At 33.4% G+C, this 19,545-nt stretch overlaps 1 protein-coding gene across 1 annotated transcript in view; it reads right to left on the minus strand.

The window, feature by feature from the left end:
* Positions 1–431: 431 nt before the first annotated feature.
* Positions 432–19,545, minus strand: part of PTAR1 (protein prenyltransferase alpha subunit repeat containing 1) — a 51,739-nt gene continuing 32,625 nt past the window's right edge. Inside the window, exons 4-7 of the mRNA XM_051961997.1 lie at positions 19,415–19,519; positions 16,874–17,087; positions 8,637–8,947; positions 432–5,694 (exon numbers count right to left, since the gene is read on the minus strand). Of these exons, the coding sequence (XP_051817957.1) occupies positions 5,352–5,694; positions 8,637–8,947; positions 16,874–17,087; positions 19,415–19,519 (973 nt within the window). The 3' untranslated portion in view covers positions 432–5,351. The remainder of the gene's footprint in view (positions 5,695–8,636; positions 8,948–16,873; positions 17,088–19,414; positions 19,520–19,545) is intronic.

Below are 19,545 nucleotides of genomic sequence, written 5' to 3' on the forward strand. Positions count from 1 at the left end.
ATAAAATATCCTCTCTGTTCAAGTCAACAACCTATAACACAAGAAATGACAATCCCTTCACTAAAAAGTCTACTGAAATCAAGAATTATTAATATCTAGCAATTTATATCTTTCCTCCTTGGATACTTTAGCTGTCAATATTCTTTAAATTGTTATTGGCTTCTGCCTCTAAAATTAGATTTAAATCATTACATTCCTGCTTCAAAAAATACAGGCATTCTGATAAACAAAATTATATGTTTTATGTTAAAAGTTATGTTTTAAATCCTAAAAAACAAAGGAGAACTGATAGGCTGTAAAGAAAGGAGCAATTTAAGAGTCAACCATTTAGTTCAAGTCTTTTATTTAAGAGATAAGAAAAATGAGGCCCAGAAGTTAAGTGACTTGCACAAGTCACACAGGTAGTAAAAAACTAGCAAAACTAATAGGGCTTTTTTTTTTTTTTTTTTTTTTTTTTACTATATCTTTCCATAGCTCTGATTATGGCTTTCTTTTTTACATCTTATATGTTGACTAAATTTTTCCACTGATTTCTATAGCTCAACTCCCTCTTCCATAAAATAGGACTCTAGAGCACATTGTACATTGGGGATGAGGCACTCTAAGGTACTAATAGGTGTAAAGTAAATTTATCTAAGAATCTCGTATGAAAATAAAAAGATGCAACTATCAAAAATTATTTTAATTCTCTTGCAAAATTTGCTTCTTGGAATTTTTTTTTTTTTAATTTAAGGACAACATGTTTAACACAGTTGATTTGAAATATCTTTTTTGGGAAAAGATCATATAAATGATTATACTTATCTTGGTAAAACTTTACCACTTTCCTCTAGAAAATAAAGAAACTGAGGCACAGGGGACAATGACTATTATCCAAAAAGTTTAGCATTAGATCACATACATTACTGGGTGGGAAAAAAAAAAGATGGGAATTAGAAATTATTTTTCTTGAGTCACAATGCATCTTAAAAATAAATCAAAAGCATGTATGTATTTGTATATATGTAAATAGTATACATATAAGTATATATGTGTGTCTATCTCTGGTCAACTGCAAGTGACCTAAACACATCACATGACCTGAACTCAAGGAACAGTACAGACATGCTACATGGGCACTTCTTTGAGAAGCACACACAAAAAGCCACTGTAGAAAAGATGCCATTTCTTATATGTTAATGAATTTTGGAATAGATCATTATGAACAAAAATTCTCATTTTATAACACTAAGGCAGCAATCCAAATCAGTTATTTTATTTTTTCTTTTTCTGATTTTAATTTCATGGAACCTTAAATTAAATTTCCAAAGCAGGAATGAGAAAAGAAGACTTTTAAAGTCTAGATTAGCTTCCCTAATGACACAGTAGTAAGTTTAAGAAATATTTGAAAAGATAGATTTTGTTGTTCACAAATTGAGAAAAAAAGCAAACGGATATATCCAATATATATCTTAACAGGTAAACCTCACAGATACAAAAATATTGCCCTCTTAAGGTCTGATTCTGAAACATTAAAATAATCAAAGGAGTGATCTCAATGTAGTAAAACTAGCTTTAGAACTTTTTAACAACTGTGCCTGGAAGAATACTTAACCAATGTTCATATCACCTTTCCCAAATGGGATGTTAAACCAGAATCTAAATAAAAACTTCCAGTTGTGATACTTTTCAAATACGTAGATTTACACACACATATATACACCTACATATATATTGCTGAAATTAATCATTTCATTATCATCTTTGAGAGGCAAAGCAGATAGAGCTGACCTCAAAACGAGTTAAACCAGAATTTATGTCTTGCCTCAGGCTTGTGATCCTTAGCAAATCACCTAAATTCTCAATGCTCTAGGCAACTATCTAAAGTTGCAAATTGAACTTGAATTGGAAGAGGGTATCTTCACTATCTCTTATACTGAGTATTTCATGAGCAAAACACACAGTATAATTTGTTAATAATGCATCTGAAAAACAGAAAACCTTCAGGGGAAAAAAAAACCCCTAAGATTTACAAGGCTAGTTTAATTTCATTTAGGGTCATTCTGAATTCCTGACTGTGGGTGCTACTTGGCTGCATTTTTTGCCATGAGGATGGGGTGGCCTTTTTATGTAGAGAATAGCCACTTTGCTTATAAACTTTCCCCCCTTTTACTTTTATAAAAAAAAAGGGCCTATTTTAATATACAACCTTCTATCACAAAGGACCTTGCTTATTCCTATTTCTCTATTACTGTTTCCTGTTAAAGAGTTATTTGTACTATACTACTAGAGTTCGTTAAGAATCAATGCCATTTACAATAAAATTTGTAGAGGGCTGAAACTCTTGAGTTGATGCACTGAGGTCAGGACAGCCAAGCACCAGGCTAACTACCGATTAGACAATACTTTATGGGCATATGCTTGGAAAATGGCCCTTCACACTATCCTGTGCTGGCTCGATGATTGGTGTATACAGAAGATTGTAGGAGGGACTAGAGGGTGGAGTAAGACTAGCCAGGGTCACTTTTTGTGATGGACAAGGAAGAAGGACGTTGGGGAGATCCTACTTCCATCCCCTTCACTCCTATCCCTAAAGACCAAGAACAAAGACTAAGGACTTTTGCTTATCCTGACTCTGGCTGATTCTAAGGTGTCCTGGGTGCTAGTGCGATCATCACAAAAATTGTTGGGGGTTTTTGGCAGGGGAACCCCTTGGGCTCACAGGTATCCTTACTTTTTTTTTAAGTGAACATAACACATGCTGATTATAGAAAAAAATTAGCACAGAAATTTCTGACCCCAAGCACTTCCTTCTCTCTATCAATAATCACTCATTGCTCTAAACTTGCTAAGAAGACAGGAGACCAATGCAGATTTAAGAATGGAATTATTTCAATTAGGGTTATGACAGAGCCTTGAAATATCTGAAGGCTATCCATACTAAAATGGAAGTTGTTCTAGAGAAGGTATAAGAAAGTTCTGAATTCATAAGAACATTGTTAAGGGTGGAAAAACTAGACCAAAAAGTTTGTTTGCTACTGAAAAATTCCAATAATTTTTCTCAAATAGAAAAATCATGAAAATGCGTTGTCTATTATTGAGGACATTCAAAATTAAACTTAGAAAATAAACTGAGATTAATACTATATGGAGTCAATAGTTGGCTATGTACACTAGCAGGATGAATTGGACCTGTTATATCTTTTCCACCTCTATGTAACCACTAAGAAAGAATCTGAAGCTATGATTAATCATAGAAGTCCAGACTCTGAGGTATTAGATTCAGGAACTTCTGCTGAAAAGGGCTTTATGTATTAGGGGGTAGGAATATACTCAAAAAGATAAGGATATACATTGAAAGGTCTGAAAAACAGCCACTATTGCCCCAAGAAAGAAGCCCAGCAGCAAGTGGTCACACATTTAAGGTCTCTAGGTCTACTAAGGCCAGGCTGGCCAATATTTCCTGGGACCTTGTTAAGGCTCACTGTCTGATTGTCACTAAACAGAGATATGATGCCAAAATAAAAAGTAAATGTCATAACCCCTGAAAAGAAATTTATCTTAATTACAAGATCACAGGCTTTACAATTGGAAAGAACCAATGATTTCATTTACAGATTAAAAAACAACAACAAAAAAAAAAAACTGAGATCTAGGAGCTAAAGTGATTTGCCCAAAGTTACCAGGTAGTAAGTAGTAGAGATGGGAACTCATGATCTGAAATTCAAAATCCAGGATTTTTTCCACTATCCTATAGTGCCTTAAAGTTAATCTGAGATTTTCATAAGAGTGAAATAACAGGAATCTATCTTTCTCCTGGATCCTTTTCTCCCCACAATGAGAAAGTGAAACTTGGAAACATAGGAGGTAGGGTAAGGTTGCATCTCTTGTTCTACTGCTCACATCCTTCCCCAAGAGCCAGGGGTTTGAAAGTATTCTCATCTTGGTCAGCAACTTCTGTCAATTTGGTACTAATAGAACTTATCTTACACGTATATCCTTCCTGGTTCTTTTTCTGTGAGACAAGAAAGAATGTGAAGGAATACAGAAAGGAAAACAACATATAAACAAAAAAGAGAGTAAAAGACAAGAAATAACAAAGGGATATGACAAGAAGGGACAAATAATGAAGAGGGAGAAAAAAATTAACTATAGATGGACACTTAAAATTAGCAAAATAAAACACAGGGAGAGTAGAATTTCTCTGTATTTTCAACCCTTGAGGTTCAAGGAAAGCAAGAAAGATATCCTTGGACTGAATCCTTGCTTTTAAAATATCTATAAATAGAGTGTTTGACAATGGATATAAGTAAATGTTTTAACTTATTTCTGAAAATGCCCCTACATTTATTTTTTCCCAGAATATTTAATATTTACCTCATTAGAATTTTCAAAAATAAAATAATGGTTTGTTGATTTGGTAAATCAATAAAGTAAATTTAAGGTTAACTTTTTACAAACAAATATCCCTGTTTATTTATTTATTTTTGCTGAGGGAATTGGGGTTAAGTGACTTTCCCAGGGTCACACAGCTAGGAAGTATTAAGTATCTGAGGCCGCATTTGAACTCAGGTCCTCCTGACTTTAAGGCTGGTGCTCTATCCATTGCGCCATCTAGCTCCCCCTAAATTTCCCTGTTTGTTTAATCTGATTTCCCGAGTCAACAAATCTATGAAGGAAGATAGTAAGAATTAAATACAACAAAAACAAAAACTTAACTTGGTACAAAAGTTTGGGTTTAAGTTGGGTGTTCATAGCCTATGCCAATTAAAAGGAAAAATAATCAGAATGAATAATAAAAAAAAAAACTTTCTACTACTACAGTAATAAAATTTTTAAAGTTAGAGTATAAAATTAATAATCCTTTGATAAATTGGTTATCTCTGAAGAGGGTCTTATGCTTAAAACCCAACTCTACTGACTTCAGTTAGTTTAGTCTACAACTAGAACATATTAGAGTCAGAATTTTATTTTCACATATCCATATTTGTTTCCCAAACCAAAAACTGTTAGTCATTAGAAACTATTATGTTTTAAAGGCCTTTCTTTAATAATTGCAAATTAATAAACTTCCCAACAAAAAAAAAGAAAGAAAAAAAATCACTACAATAGAATATGAAGTTGTCCAAAGTAGAAATGCAAAGGATATAATTTTTTTTCTCTCAAAACTTTAATCTCATTATTCACTAGGAAAATGTTTTTGGTTTTTTCCCACAAAAGAATAGCCTGTTCCTAAGAGTCTTCCAACAAACCTTAAAATTGGTCATAAAAGGTGAGGAACCAATACCAGAACCAGTATGTGCAAATGTGTAAGAAAAAAAAAAGAAAGTAAATTTTACTAAAAGTAAAACTTTGCAGGACCTTCATTTCTTTCACTGACTCAAGGTAACCAGCCATTTCCTATATGCATTAGCAAATCTGGCTTGCTCTACATTTCGGCAGGTGGATAAAATTTGTTCAATAAACCTATGTTCCATTTCTATACCAAGGAAGTCCTGAGTTGGTGTCCGTTTTAATCGCTTAGTTTCTTGGGAATAGCCTTGCTTGTTAGAGTCATTTAAGCCATCCACATCCATGGCTTGAGTCATATGAGAAACTGCTGGGCTGAGATGTAAGTCATTTAAAGTCCCACCACTGCTGTCCACAGGTGATAGTCGCATTAGGTTGTGAGGAAGCTTATTGTTTAAATGGTGCTGAAGGTAGAACACATGCCGCCTTTGTAAAAGAAGAGACCAAGGAATTGAAAAGAAAAAATAAAATATAGTCAAAGTTAGGTCTGGCAATATTGAAAAAAGCATCAAGATGGTGCATTCAAACACAGAGTCCAAGTTCAAATCAATATGCTTATTTCTTTGCAACAGATTTTTATTTGTGGGGAAGAATATGATGCCTAACAACTGTGCAAGACTGTATAGTCTTGTAGCCCTTAAATTACTTAAACCGTTACAATATTTTCTTCGTTGTGGGGGGATAGAGAAGGGGAGGTTATAAAATTATGAAACAGATGATGATAATTTAAGGTTTGTTACAAAATGAAAATCAGAATGGCATATTTAAACAAAGAAGGTTGATTTCAGCTAAAAAGTTCCATGCAGCATTAAAAAAAAAAAAATCAATCTAACCAGCATGACCAAAAATCAAGAATTCAGGAATCAGAGGAATTAAAACACCTTCCCTTTGAACTCAGATCATGAATTCTAGCAAGGTCTTCCTCTAGAAATACAACTTTGTAAGTACAATTATTGTAGTTTGCCTTATAATCCAGAAATCATATGTACATTTTCCCTGAATCTAATCACCAATTCAACCTTAAAGTTTTGTCTGCTATGATTGAGAAACACAAATTTTAAAGAAAGCTTTAAGTCCAAGATGTATATCTGTTATCTGAGTACCACCCTCATAAAGTGTAAAGAGGTTCATCACCAAAAGGTTCCCTTTCAAGTGATAGATTATTTTTGGTGACAGAAATAAATAAATTAGTAGGTTACTATGATGGGTGCTGGGAAAAACAAACAAACAAAAAAACAAGTTAAATGGATGCAGTCCCTTCCCCATCTCTTAAAGTTTATACTACAAAATACTTCATGGTCATCTCTTCTCATGTGATCACATTGAGTACCTAATACACATTATATGTTAAAAAAAAGTTCTCCTTTATCCTCCAAGCCTCCAAAACAAACCTGAAGTTATATCACTGTAATGGTTCATATAAGAATGTTATTTGCTTTAGAAAAAAATGATGGACTGGAGTATTTTTTAAAATAACAAAATAATCCAAGAGTTATTTCAAATTAAATTGAACTTCTTAAGAACGCATTTATGGCCGAAAATCACATGCCCTTCCAAAACCATCAATTTCTACTGCAATTATTCTAAGTCCTTTAGAGTTTATTTCATTTATCTTTCTAATACATCTCAAGAGTCTTAAGAGAGTTTAAGTAGAATGTATCACAACATAAACATTGTTGAAGCAACCATATCTCCATGTCAAGATAAAGCAGTGGAATAGGATTTTTTGGGAAATGTAATACATTATCTAATCTACTATGTAATATATCTTCTCATATTAAATATAAACTTTAAAGGAAAGGGAGTTTAAAGGACAAAAGGCCTGTCTATGATTTGGAAGGTTTCTGACTCCTATTTTAAAAGTATTATTTACTTTCTTTCTTCATTATAACAATTTTCCTGATAACTCAAAAGCTTAATTTTGTTTTCTCCCTTAATGTATCCTTGGTTAAGAAAAAAGTCATTATTAATGAAAGTACTGTGTGAACAGCCCCAAGGGGAGATAAATCTCCTATTAATTCTCTAACTTTATCTAACAATGGAATATCAGCAGAGGAAATATTCCAATAATATGAAAACTTACGCAAACTAGGAAAGAAAAAACTTTCAATAATTTAAAAACATATAAATAAAAATTGTTTTAATTTATTTTACTGCCTGAGGAAGTTATTCAAATAGAGTCAGCTTTGTTAATTACCATCTTTATAAGGTGCTACGGGTGAAAAAACAAAGTCTCTGCCACAGAAGCACTTCCATTCTATTGACAGGAAATCATCATGAAGACAAAGTTAACTTTGTCATCAAATCATGAAGACAAAGTTAAAACACATACAAAACAATTATGAGGGTAATGTACTCTTATTGTTTATAATGACAAAATACTGTTCCCGTTAAGAATGAGAAAATCATGTGAGATACAGAATTCTGAGGGATGTAGTTCAACCATAGTGCATAATCTACTTCAAAAGAAAATGCCCTCTTATACAAAATTTACACTAAGTCAGATTTGAAAAAAACAAAGACAAAAGAGATAATACATAAAAATGCTTTGCACACTCTTGAATGTTACATAAATATTAGCTATTATTATCTGCGATTATTATCAAGTTATTTCCTCTTCTGAAAAGTCATTAATTTAATAACTATTAAGTGCCTATTACGCTAAGTGCTAGTAATTAAAAAAAAAAAAAAGCAAACAAACTTCCAAGAAAAGCAGATAAGGTAATTTAGTTTATGGGCATAAAATCTGAGGAGCTACAGAAGATGAGAATTCTCAATGGCAAAGATTCTGTATTTTGTCTTAGTATGTGGTCTGAAGCAGAAAATTATTAATGCTTGGTGAATTGAATTGATAAAATAAATTACCCACAAATTCTATTTGGTAAAAATCATTATAGAACAAAATGACTAACATGGCTATATTTTATGTAACTGCACATGTATAATCTATATCAGACTGTTCTCAGGGAGTGGGGAAAGGAAGAAAGGAAGGAATTCAAAACTAAAACAAAAAACAATGAATGTTAAAAAATGGTTTTTGCATGTAACTCAAGAAAAATGAAAAAAAAAAACTGATACTAAATATTATAAAAACCTCTTTAAAAAACCACAGGCAAAGATTAGCAGAATCTTGTGACTACTAACAAAAGTACTAACCATCACCTGGCTACTATTGGGGCTTTTAAAATTCTTCATAGGAATGTATCTGGCAATTGTCAGTTAAGTCAAAAGCTCGATTACAACATCCACCCCAAATGCAGGTGAACTCTTTAACAGTTAATATAAGACTACTACTGGAATCAGGCTCACTCTGCTGCTCCAGAGTAGCAGCCCTGGAGCATCAGGCTTTGGAAATAGATTTCTCTTACCTATGACACCAGAGTGTTTCATGTCCTGGGTAGTTATCAATGAGATCTGTGCTGAGTTCAACTTCTTCCTCTAGAAGACGGGAAAGATCCACTACTCTGTGGTGCTCTGTTGCCGTTTCTTCTTCATCATCATCTTTTGGAAGATCTGGGATTTGCTTACTTACTAAAGGGCTCTGTTCCAATATAGCACAGTCAATCCCAGTTTGGCTTATCAAAGACTTTAACAAGAACTGGCGATAGTGAAATCCACTGTGATCTGAAACATGCATGGATGCCCAATGTTTGGTGGAAGAAAGTTCATCAAGAAGAATCTTAGGGAGTGATAAAAGGCAGAAGGGATAAAGAATAAAGAAAAACAAGTAAGAACACGTTTCTACATATTTTCTTTTTCTTCAGTTGGCTTCAGATTTATCTATGACCGATTTTCTTTTCTTTCTTTTTTTTTTAATATTATCACCAATAAGACTACCAAATTTCTCTATAAACAAAAAGTATATTAAAAAAAAAGTCCATTCAATTAATTACCTCCCAGGAGTTTAACTAATATTGTTTAAAACAGCACTCCCAAAGAAAAGACAAATTTAAAATAATGCCCAAGACTTGGCAAAACATGTATAAATATTGAGTTTTAAATAGATCTTAGAAATTTAACATAACTTAGAAATATTTAAAAATTTAACTAATTATTAAACTTTCTCTCCCAATTTTCTCAATATATAAAAACGATCACTTTAAAAAAAGGAAATACTTTACATAGTTTCACTTTTATTAAGGTAAATAAAAGCAATAATTCTAGGAGAGGTCATATGTGTATATGAGTACGTATTAAGAGAGAGAGACTACATGAGCCACAGTACAAATAATAATGAGAACTATGGCTCCCAATTATACTGAAGATGGGGGGAAAATTAGATGGGACAAAATAAAAACTTCTATAGGTTTTTCTAGCAATTTTTCAGGCATTTACCTACATATGGACATAAATTAAAAAAATCCACTGAGTATCTATACTATGAATATAAAACTGAGCTAAGAGCTGTGGGGAACGTAGTATGTATGTGTAAGACATGGATCCTGCCCTGAAAGAGATAAGACATAAACAAATGAACAGTTAACAAATGACACAAAAACATTAGTAAGGGCCAAATGACTAGTACAGAGAAAAAAAATCCCATAGGAATTCAGAGTATAGTTTTACCTGGAGAAAACATGACATAGATTTTTTAAAAAATGCTTTCTTCTACAGAGGAATTATTATCTTCATGCCACAGATGGACATTGGAAAATAAGACCATTCCTGCAATCAATCAACTTGCTGAAATTAAGTAAACAAAAGAATACTTGCTCCTAAAGAAAGTCAATTTTAAAATCATATATTTGTGGAATAACTAATTCAAAGAACAGTTTTGCTGTAACCTATTAGCTTTTGTCTGGTTTTGTCTGGTTATTTAAGTTGAATACTTTTGTGTTAAAGAAATTTATTCAATAAGAAAAATTCTTAGATAACTAATTTTCTGGAATATGTTTAAATGAGGTGGAAAAATATGAAATCTTCATTAGTATTTTCTCCTCCAAAACAACTAACAAATGAAAATAAAAAGGTTTATGACAATTTCAATTTAATAGGCTTTCTCAGACTGAAAACAGAATCACCACAAGTACAGCCAGGGATTAAAGTCCAAATCCTTTATTGTCTCTTTCCAAGTTTTGTCTGCTTTCCTGCGGCCCATTAGCTTTCTTATAGTCCAGATTCTTTATTATCTCCTTCCTAGAACTGGGCAGCTTTCTGGAGAGCCTTTCAGTCTGGCCTTGGTTCTGAGAGCTTGAGCTCCCGCCTGCCTTCTCTGGCTTCTGAATCTCCCCAACTTCCAAGGGTTTCTGCTTCAGCCTCCAGCCATAACAAAGATGGAATGCATCTGTCTCAGCCTCCAAGAGCTTCTAGTGCACTTGCCTTTCTGGCCCTGACAGCTTTTCACTTATATGCTCCACACTGAGTATACACCAATCATTATATCACTAGGAAACCATTATTTATTGTAGGATTAAATCAATGCTAAACTAGATTTAACTATTGTCTCCTCAATTCCACTTAGGACCTTGTTTTAAGTTCTGGTCCATAACATCTCCTTGTAAGATTAAATAGTCAATCATATTGAACCATGCTAAATTAGATAACTATTGTCTCTATCAATTCCACTGACTTAGTACCTTGCAAGAATCCTTTGTTTCAAGTTCAGAGTTCTGGGGCATAACACTTTCTTTTATAAAGGAAGAAAATGAAGAAAGGCAGGGGAAAAAACTGAACAGACAGGGAAAAGATGGAAAGTAAGGGTTTAAGGCACAACCTGGATAATATTTGTCTTTAAATAAGGTGAATGTTAAGAATGTATTTTGTGGGTATAAATATAGCTTCTACCAACACAGATGGCAACTCTACCACACTAATTAGTTGTTATGGCCAAAAGAATTCATCACCTCATAGCTAATCATTTTGTCATGAGTCTTCAAACTAAGCCCAGTCCCCAGACAAAAGACATATCATTAGATTCATACTTGAAATTCCAGAGTAGTTGCATTTGTCAGGGCTCACACTATACTTGAATGGTTATTATTAGGAATGGTGGGTCATTTCTACACCACAGTGAGAAGTTGGAAGAGGGCAATACTATAAACTCAATTTTTTACTTCAACATGTAAATATACTTTATCTTAATATGTATGTGTGTGTGTGTGTGTGTGTGTGTGTGTATCTCAAAAAAGTATTTTTACTAGAGATCAGCTAGTAAAATTTCTAATATATATAAAATGCTTTATTCTCCCAGAATTTTTATTTTCTAGCTTTGTAGATGTCTTCTAAAAGTATAGACAGATCATGCAGTTTATTATTAGCACCCATTTTTAGTGTGTTTTTAAAAATAAAGCTAGCCATTCTAGTAGCGGGTCAACAATATGAAGAACTATTCTGGTTTTCTGGAATGTATTCATTCAAACTTAACAGGAATGTGTCAAATGTCTACAATTTGCAAGGCACTGTGCTAAGATTGAAAGACACAAAGACAGAATTCCAACCCACCCCCTGCCCACCTCCCAAAAAAGAGGCCCTGATCTCAAAAAACTTACTTTCTACTGAAGTTACAATTGACCCCAATACAACATAGAGGAAGTATGATGTAAAGGAAAGGATGCTGCACTTGGAAGCAGCAAGACCTGGATTCAAGTCTTGCTCCAAATATTAGCTGTGTGAACTACATTTACTATGAAATATTTCTAATTTTTCTTCTATTTTTTTTCAGTCTTTTCACTTAAAAAAAATTCTTGATGTTCATGGAATCATTAGCTTGCATTTGATCAGTTCTAATTTTCATGGAGCTTTCAGTAAAATTTTGTACCTTTTTTTCCAAGTTGTCAATTTTTTTTTCATAGCTTTTTTTATTTGTCCTCTCTTCTTTTTCCATTTCCTCCCTCCCATTTTCAACCGATTTCTAAAATATTTTTTAGTTCTTTTTTTAAACTTTTGATTTAACTCTTTTAGAAATTCTTACTGAATTTGTGTAAAAACCACAAACAGCAGCATGATTTTTTTTGCTTATTTTTACAGCCTAATGCTTAATTTTACACTAGTGTGATACTCTACACACTTCAGAGGAAGGGGTGGAGTGGGAGAAGGAATATTTGATTTAATTTTTTGTCCTCATATCCTGTGGCTCTTTTCACAGCTTAGGCTAGAGCCCTGAAAGCTTCCGAATCCTTTCAAAATAAGAGTGATCCAAGTCAAAGTCTACTTATTGTTCTCCTGGTCTGAGCTCTGCAAATTTTTGACTCAGGTTTGTATCTCTTAGCTTATCCTTGCTTGCTGGTAAGTTATACAAGTTCAGAGTGAACAAAGTGCTGGATCCTCTTTGGTCTGGCACTCCTGTCCTTATTACTGCACCATAGGCCTTACACTTTGGGCTAAAGATTTGAGCTGAATTGTTGTTCTGCTCTCAAGTCAGATTCACACAGCTGTTTCTGGAGCCATGCTCATGACCATTCCTTTCCACCATGATTGTGTAACCTAAGACAGGTAGCTGACAACAGAGATGCCAGATAACACCTGTGCCTGTACAAAGTGGAGGGAATCCTTGAGATCTTTCTCAGCACTAATGCTAACGGAGGTATAATGCTCCATGCTGTTCATGCTTATGGCCAAGTCTTACACCCAATGCTGCAGACTTCTTTTCTGTCTCCCTAAGTTAGCTTTGGGCTAAAAAATGACTTTTCTTTGTTTTCTAATCAGAATTCAGTCAAATACAATTTTTCTTTCAAATAATAGTTTTTTTTATTTTTCAAAATACATGCAAAGATAGTTTTCAACATTTACCCTTGCAAAACCTTGTGTTCCATCTTTATTTTTCCCTTCCTCCCCTAGACAGCAAAGTAATCCAGTAGAGGTTAAACATTTTGTGATTCTTCTAAACATATTTCCACATTTATCTGATGCAATTTCTAGATAATTGTAGAGAAGGGACAGTGGGGAGCTAAGGTGACTGCTTCCTTTCCCTTTGCCATTTTGACTTCATCTACCCTGAACTAATCATTAATTTCTATATGCCTCAGTTTTCTCATCTGTCAAATAAGAGGGTTGTATGTGACCGGCTTTGAATCCTTTCCAATTCTAAATCTATCATCCAATGAATGATTATTAATAGCTTATGCTGTTATATGAAATTATGTAATCTAAAGTAATTGCCCTCTCACACAACTTAAATGGCTGTAGTGATATTTTTGGAAGAAGCATTATGAAAAGACTCAAATGTCTGCTCTGGTACATTTTATGCATGGGACTTTGGACTAGTCACTCCACATCTGAACTTGCTAAGGTCTCTTCTGGCTCCAAATCTGTGATCCTTAATCTACAGAACATCAAAATTGTGGGAACACAACGCTACTACATCTTAAAGTTGTGATCTATGCAAGTAATCTAGCACAGTGAGCTCTATCTCATTCACCTAAATGTGTATACTTATTTAAGTAGTGCTTCCTTTGAATTACAGCAAGGCAGGGAAAATTCAAATGGAACCGTGCTTTGATTTGGTAAGAGTTTTAGATTAATTTTGGAGAGAAAACTAACAGCTGATTCTTGGCCTCCAAAGCCTGAAAAACAGAAATTCTAAAACAAGTCTAAACTAAAAGATTCTGCTAAATTCACCTTAGTGAATTGTTATTATTTATGTATATGATGCTCAAAATAACAATCTATAGAGTCCTCTGAATTTAACAAAAAAACTATGCTTAGTATAGTTTTAATATTCAGTATATACCTTATTTTCTAATCCTATGAAATTTGATAATTCATTTATGGCATATATAACAATTATCTACTAACTACCAAGTTTCATCAACCAGAGAATATTATTTCCTAACCCTATGAGACAAGAGGAAATACACTTTATACTATGTAAACATTATTAAAATGTAATTTGAAGGCAAATCATCTCCAAAAGAATAATAGACAACAAAAGCTTCTACATACTCTAATTCAATTCTCATTCTTTTTATCTGTTGGAGTGCTCCATTGTTATCTAGATGAGGACCTGAAGAGTTTAAGAGGGAGGTAATGTGGAATAGTTGAAAGAGTAGTGGATTTTAGACAGATTTGTATTGAAACCCAAATCCAGATACTGAACTTAGCCAAGTCCCTTGGCCTTTCTTTTTCTACGTGTAAAATGCTTTCACCTTGCATTTATCTATAAAGAGTCTCTTGTGAATAAGGAACTTTTTCTAATCCATAAAATACTACATAAATGTGAGATGCATACAGACACATATGCTTAATTAGCAGAGTGCCTGGCACAGAGCAGGTGTTTAATACAATTTATTGTTTTGTCTTCATCTCCTACACCCCCAGAAAAATGAAGAACTGAGGTCTTAAAAGAAACTTAATTATAAATTACTGATCCTGATATTTCTCACAATAGCACTGAGGAGATTTGATTTACTCTGAATGTGTATACATAGAATTGGCACTAATTCACGGTCATAATCTTTATTAACGTTCAGACACCATCTTACATATATCTTTCTTGGTGGTGAGGTAGGTAAACTATGTTTATGTGACATTAAATGTTTTGCTAAACATGGCCATTACGTGGGCTCTAGTCTATGGGTCATTGGTACATAACTTTGGTGTCAAAATAAAACCATACCACTAAAAGATTACAAATAAGTAAATAAATAAATAGAAAAATAATGTTACTATGGTTTTAGTTTCTGATTAAAATAGTCAATCTTACTATTTTACTGAAAGAGACAATATTTTTGAAAAAGAACAGCTAACTAACCTCAAATGATACTTAAAAAAACAAAGAAACTCACAACATACTAATGTGAAAAAGGCAATAAAGGCAATGTAGCTTTTGATCCATGATGCTTCCAAAGTGAAATAAAGCAGAGCAAGGGCTTATTAGGACAGCAGGGGGATTGCAAATCCAACTTTTCCTTTCTCATATCAGTTTTATCTCTTTGAGTTTGGTGATGTGTTTTAAAAATATATATATACAGGTATTTTATTTTGCAACATGGCTAATATGAAAAATAGTTCTGCATAGCTTCACATGTATAATTGATATTATACTGCTTGCCTTCTCAAGGAGTAGAATTTAGAAATCAAAAAAAATTTCAAATGAATGTTAAAAATGTCTTTACATGTAATTGGAAAATATTTAATGAAATAAAAATTGACTTAAAAATAAAAAAGATATATAAGATATATAGCATCAATATGGAACTACTGGTGGAAAGAGCTTGCTCGATGTTTGTGGTATTTCCTTTCAGTTTTATTTTTATATTGCTATAATTTTTGCTGTGCTTAGGGTAGCATTCTAAAATGGGTAAAATAGTAAAAAAGTGTTCCATAGACCTCTTAGCTGACAATAAGAGGTCCCTTCTTTGAAAATAAAATTAAAGGACAACTATGATGCTAGAAATGATGAAATAATGTAGGAATTATGAATAATAGCTGGGAAAGGTCAATATTTCACTACATCAAAGAAGCTGAGACTACTTAATAGCTGAGAAAACATATCTTTCAAAAATGTCAGGAACCCACTTCCTCTTACATGCAATGTAGATACACTCTATTTCTTTTCTTATTTTGCCCCATAAATCCTAGTCATGACAGGAAAAATTTCCCAACAATTCAAAATAATTAAAAGGGCAGAATGGTTAGCTTAATCTATCCCCAAATTTCTATAATACATCTAACTAATGCTTACTGCTTATGGAGGTCACAATCTCCTTGGGTCCCTATTTCCTCTTTCCAAAGTGAGTGGGTTGGACTAGGTAGTCTTTGAGATTCTTCTAGTTTGCATAACCCAGAAACTTCCCCTCAGATCTTCATCTCCTCTTGAATTATTCACTGTACTCTTTCTGTAGGGATGTTGTCAATTCTTTTTCTTTACACAAGTGGGAAAAGTTTTCCTACTTTAGTTGCTAACTCATCATCTGGATAAATTATATATCCAGATATACAATCTCATATAGAATTTATATCAGGGAGAGGTTTAGATGAAAGAGGAAGAAAACTGGGCTTCCAAAAGAAACATCCACAGTGTTCCCCCATTCCTCACTACTCCCTTTCCTCCTGCCCCAATCTGGAGAATGAAAAAGATTATAGGGATACTTTGATCTTTGTCTTGTTGGCCCTCATTTCTGTGGATGGAGCCCCCATCTATATATATACCACCTCCTCTACTCCCATTTATAATTATGTAAGATTCCTCAAAAGAAGTATATGTTCTCTCTAACTTTATCATACAAAGCATTTTTATGTAACAGTGTCATAATGCATAGGGAATATTTTATTATAGAATTGGTAGAGGTAAACACTTAAGATGGGGTTGACAATAAGCTAAGCACACATAGAAAACGTCAAGCTATTAGAATGTTTGATTCTATAGAGATTTATAGAGGTCATTATTATTTATGGCCAAAAAGAACATGCACAGATTTCTATCTCCCACCAAAAGATCAATTAAACCTGACTTTTCTTTACCGATATATTCATCTAATAGGACAAAAACTATGTGCCAAAGAACACAGGAGAACCTTGTAAGATCACTGCTTTACTAATCCTTGGAAGAGAGCAACTCTCTCAAGGCTGCTGGACCAGTAGCTCCTTTACTGTTTGAAAGCTAGTACTAGCTAATAGTGTAAGATTTAATAATGCATAAACATTCTGGCCAAAATGAATGACATACCTTGATATCCAGCTTTGCCAAGTGTTGCAATACCCAGATGCGATGAGACCAGGCATTGTAGTTACTTGGATATCTCCCAGCAGCTTCATTACAGACCTCTATCTCCTCTTGCACTATTTGTTGTACTCTATCTGTGGGAAATGTTGCCAAGTTCTCTTTCTTCACAAAAGTGGGTAAGGAGCTTTCCTGAATTAGCTGTTGTAGTACCCATCGCCTGGATTAATAGTATATGGGAGTAAAGTTTGGAAAAAATTAAGCCAGAGGTTGGGGGTGGGACAGAGGTAGAAAATTAAAAAAAAAAAAAAACCAAAAAAACAACTTTTTGGATACTAATTTATCAAGAGAGCAGAAAGAGAAACGAAACGCTTTTTACTTCAATGCTTAAAGAACATATGATATTAACAGCAATACTGCTTTTCTGCTGAGGCTTTAATGTCTTTGTGAGTTGCTATGGGTGGAGAAAAAAAAATTCATCACCAGATGACTAACCTTTTGCTGATTAGTCTATCTGTACTTAGCAAGATTTGCACAACAAACATACAAACTCATTACTGTTTCTTCATTCAAAACCTTTTCAGATGAATAGAAATCCAACTACTGTTTGTATTACATGACGGTATGTACCTTTCAAGAATTCATAAAATGTTATTAAGCCCATAAAAACTAAATATTTTTCAGAGTGTGATTAAAAACAATTAGGAAAATGGGAGGAGAGAGATATTGAGAAGACTTTATATTTGCCTACATGTCACACACTATCCACTCTCTTTGGTTCTACTTAGAATATTCTGTTACATATTTTCAAAAGAAGAGACATCTAAGTCCATAACTGACCACATTAAACATGATGCCTAGTCTATCTTACCTTATTACATATAAATAATCAGGAAGACGAATTGAAATAATTCAAAGGATTTAAAATATTTTCTTTTGATTTTATATCCAAAGATTTTTCTTTTCTACTTAAAATTTATGTTAAGAAGTTCTTCTTGTTAAGGTTTATTCAATTAGTTGATATTTTAAATATTTACTAAAATGAACTGTTCTCTCAGGCTAAAATTTCCCATCCTTAGGTACACGAATAGAGAATTTAGCAAGGAATTACATTTTGCTGCGTTTAAACCAAGAAACTTGTCAGTATTTATCTAGCATTAAAAATATGGCCTTTTAAAACTAATAAATGGATTGTAACCTTAGTTTTAGTGGCATTATTTCATGCTTGCACTGTTATTCAAACACCATATGCTGACTGCACATACTAGATATGCATACTAGATGTATCTCTGGGTTCAGAGAATCAAATGAACTAAAGCTGGAAGGGGTCCTGAGACACCATCTAGAACAGTTACTCCTTTTACTAATGAGGAAAAAAAGAGGCCCAGAGAGGTTAAGCAACTCTTTGCTTCTAACAGGAAAGAATATAAATATCTACATGAATAAAATTTGCAAAATATATTTGCAAAGTATAATTAAAAACTGGGACAGAATAGCAACAATACAAATTAGGATAGGTCTCCTCCAAAGTATTTTCTTATGGACGCATCTTAACCAAGAGGTAAAAAGGAATAGGATATCTGAAACAAGAAAAATATGCAGATGCCCAGGATTTTAAGACCTAAGAATGTGCAGGCTCTGTGCCCTCTAGCTGCATGCCTTTATTCTGGAAATACTCCTATCTCTTCAATTATAGCATTCTCGGTCTGCCCTTTCACTCCCAAATCCATTATTTCACTTATCATTACACTGAGATGAATTTAGTCTTGACTCTCATTATCAAATTCAACATTAAAGCCTTCTTATCATATTCATATTATGGACCCCTGAAGTAGAACATTATGAAAACACATGTTCCTAAGACTCCATATGTATGACAGACTAAATAAGAAAGTGTTTGCTATGTATAAAATACTATGGCAAAACCTGGGGATACACATTAAAAGTAAAAGAGATCCTGCTTAAAGAATGTTTACATGCTATTAAGACAACACATATACAAGATTGCTTAGCATATCAGAAGGAAAAGCTCTATGGTACTTAGGGGTATAATGGCAAAGTAATTAAAAATATATCTTTTTTAATGTCATTTCCAAGGCAGAGAAAACTTTCTTTTTCAGGTTTTCAGCAGGTTGAAGGCAGGGAATGCAATGCTTTGTAGGGAAGTTGTCAGATTTTATTTCCACAGGGGCTAACACACTCTGTAGTGACTTTGATGGCTGAGTTAGATATAGAGTCAGTAGTCTGAAGGTATACCACTTTTCCCAGTATTAAGAGACTAGGAATACCTGCCCTAATGAAAAAAAAAATGAACCTGATGGCTATTTCTGAATAGGTCTCAATAACCCTAATAAAATTTTCTACTGTGGGAAAGCTGCATTTCTTTTAGTGCCCAAATCCTTGTTACATAAACTCACTTTATTTGAAATACATTTCAGCCAGATGTATTTAATAGCCTGAATTGCTAAGCCTAATAGCAGCTGAGTGTCTCTACTATTTCTCTTACACAGCAAGAATAAAAGTATTTGGATTTTAACGTGGTCAGACCTGTGAATCCATGTTTCTGGGCTCTTCGGAAATTTAGTTAAAGCCAGTTTTCCCAGATGCAAATCCTTAATTGGATTTAAAGTGCCAGATAGGATTAGTTCTTTCCTATAACAAAACAAAACAACAAAACC

The sequence above is a fragment of the Antechinus flavipes genome, chromosome 1, assembly GCF_016432865.1.
Source record: "Antechinus flavipes isolate AdamAnt ecotype Samford, QLD, Australia chromosome 1, AdamAnt_v2, whole genome shotgun sequence".
NCBI classification, from domain to species: Eukaryota; Metazoa; Chordata; class Mammalia; order Dasyuromorphia; family Dasyuridae; genus Antechinus; species Antechinus flavipes.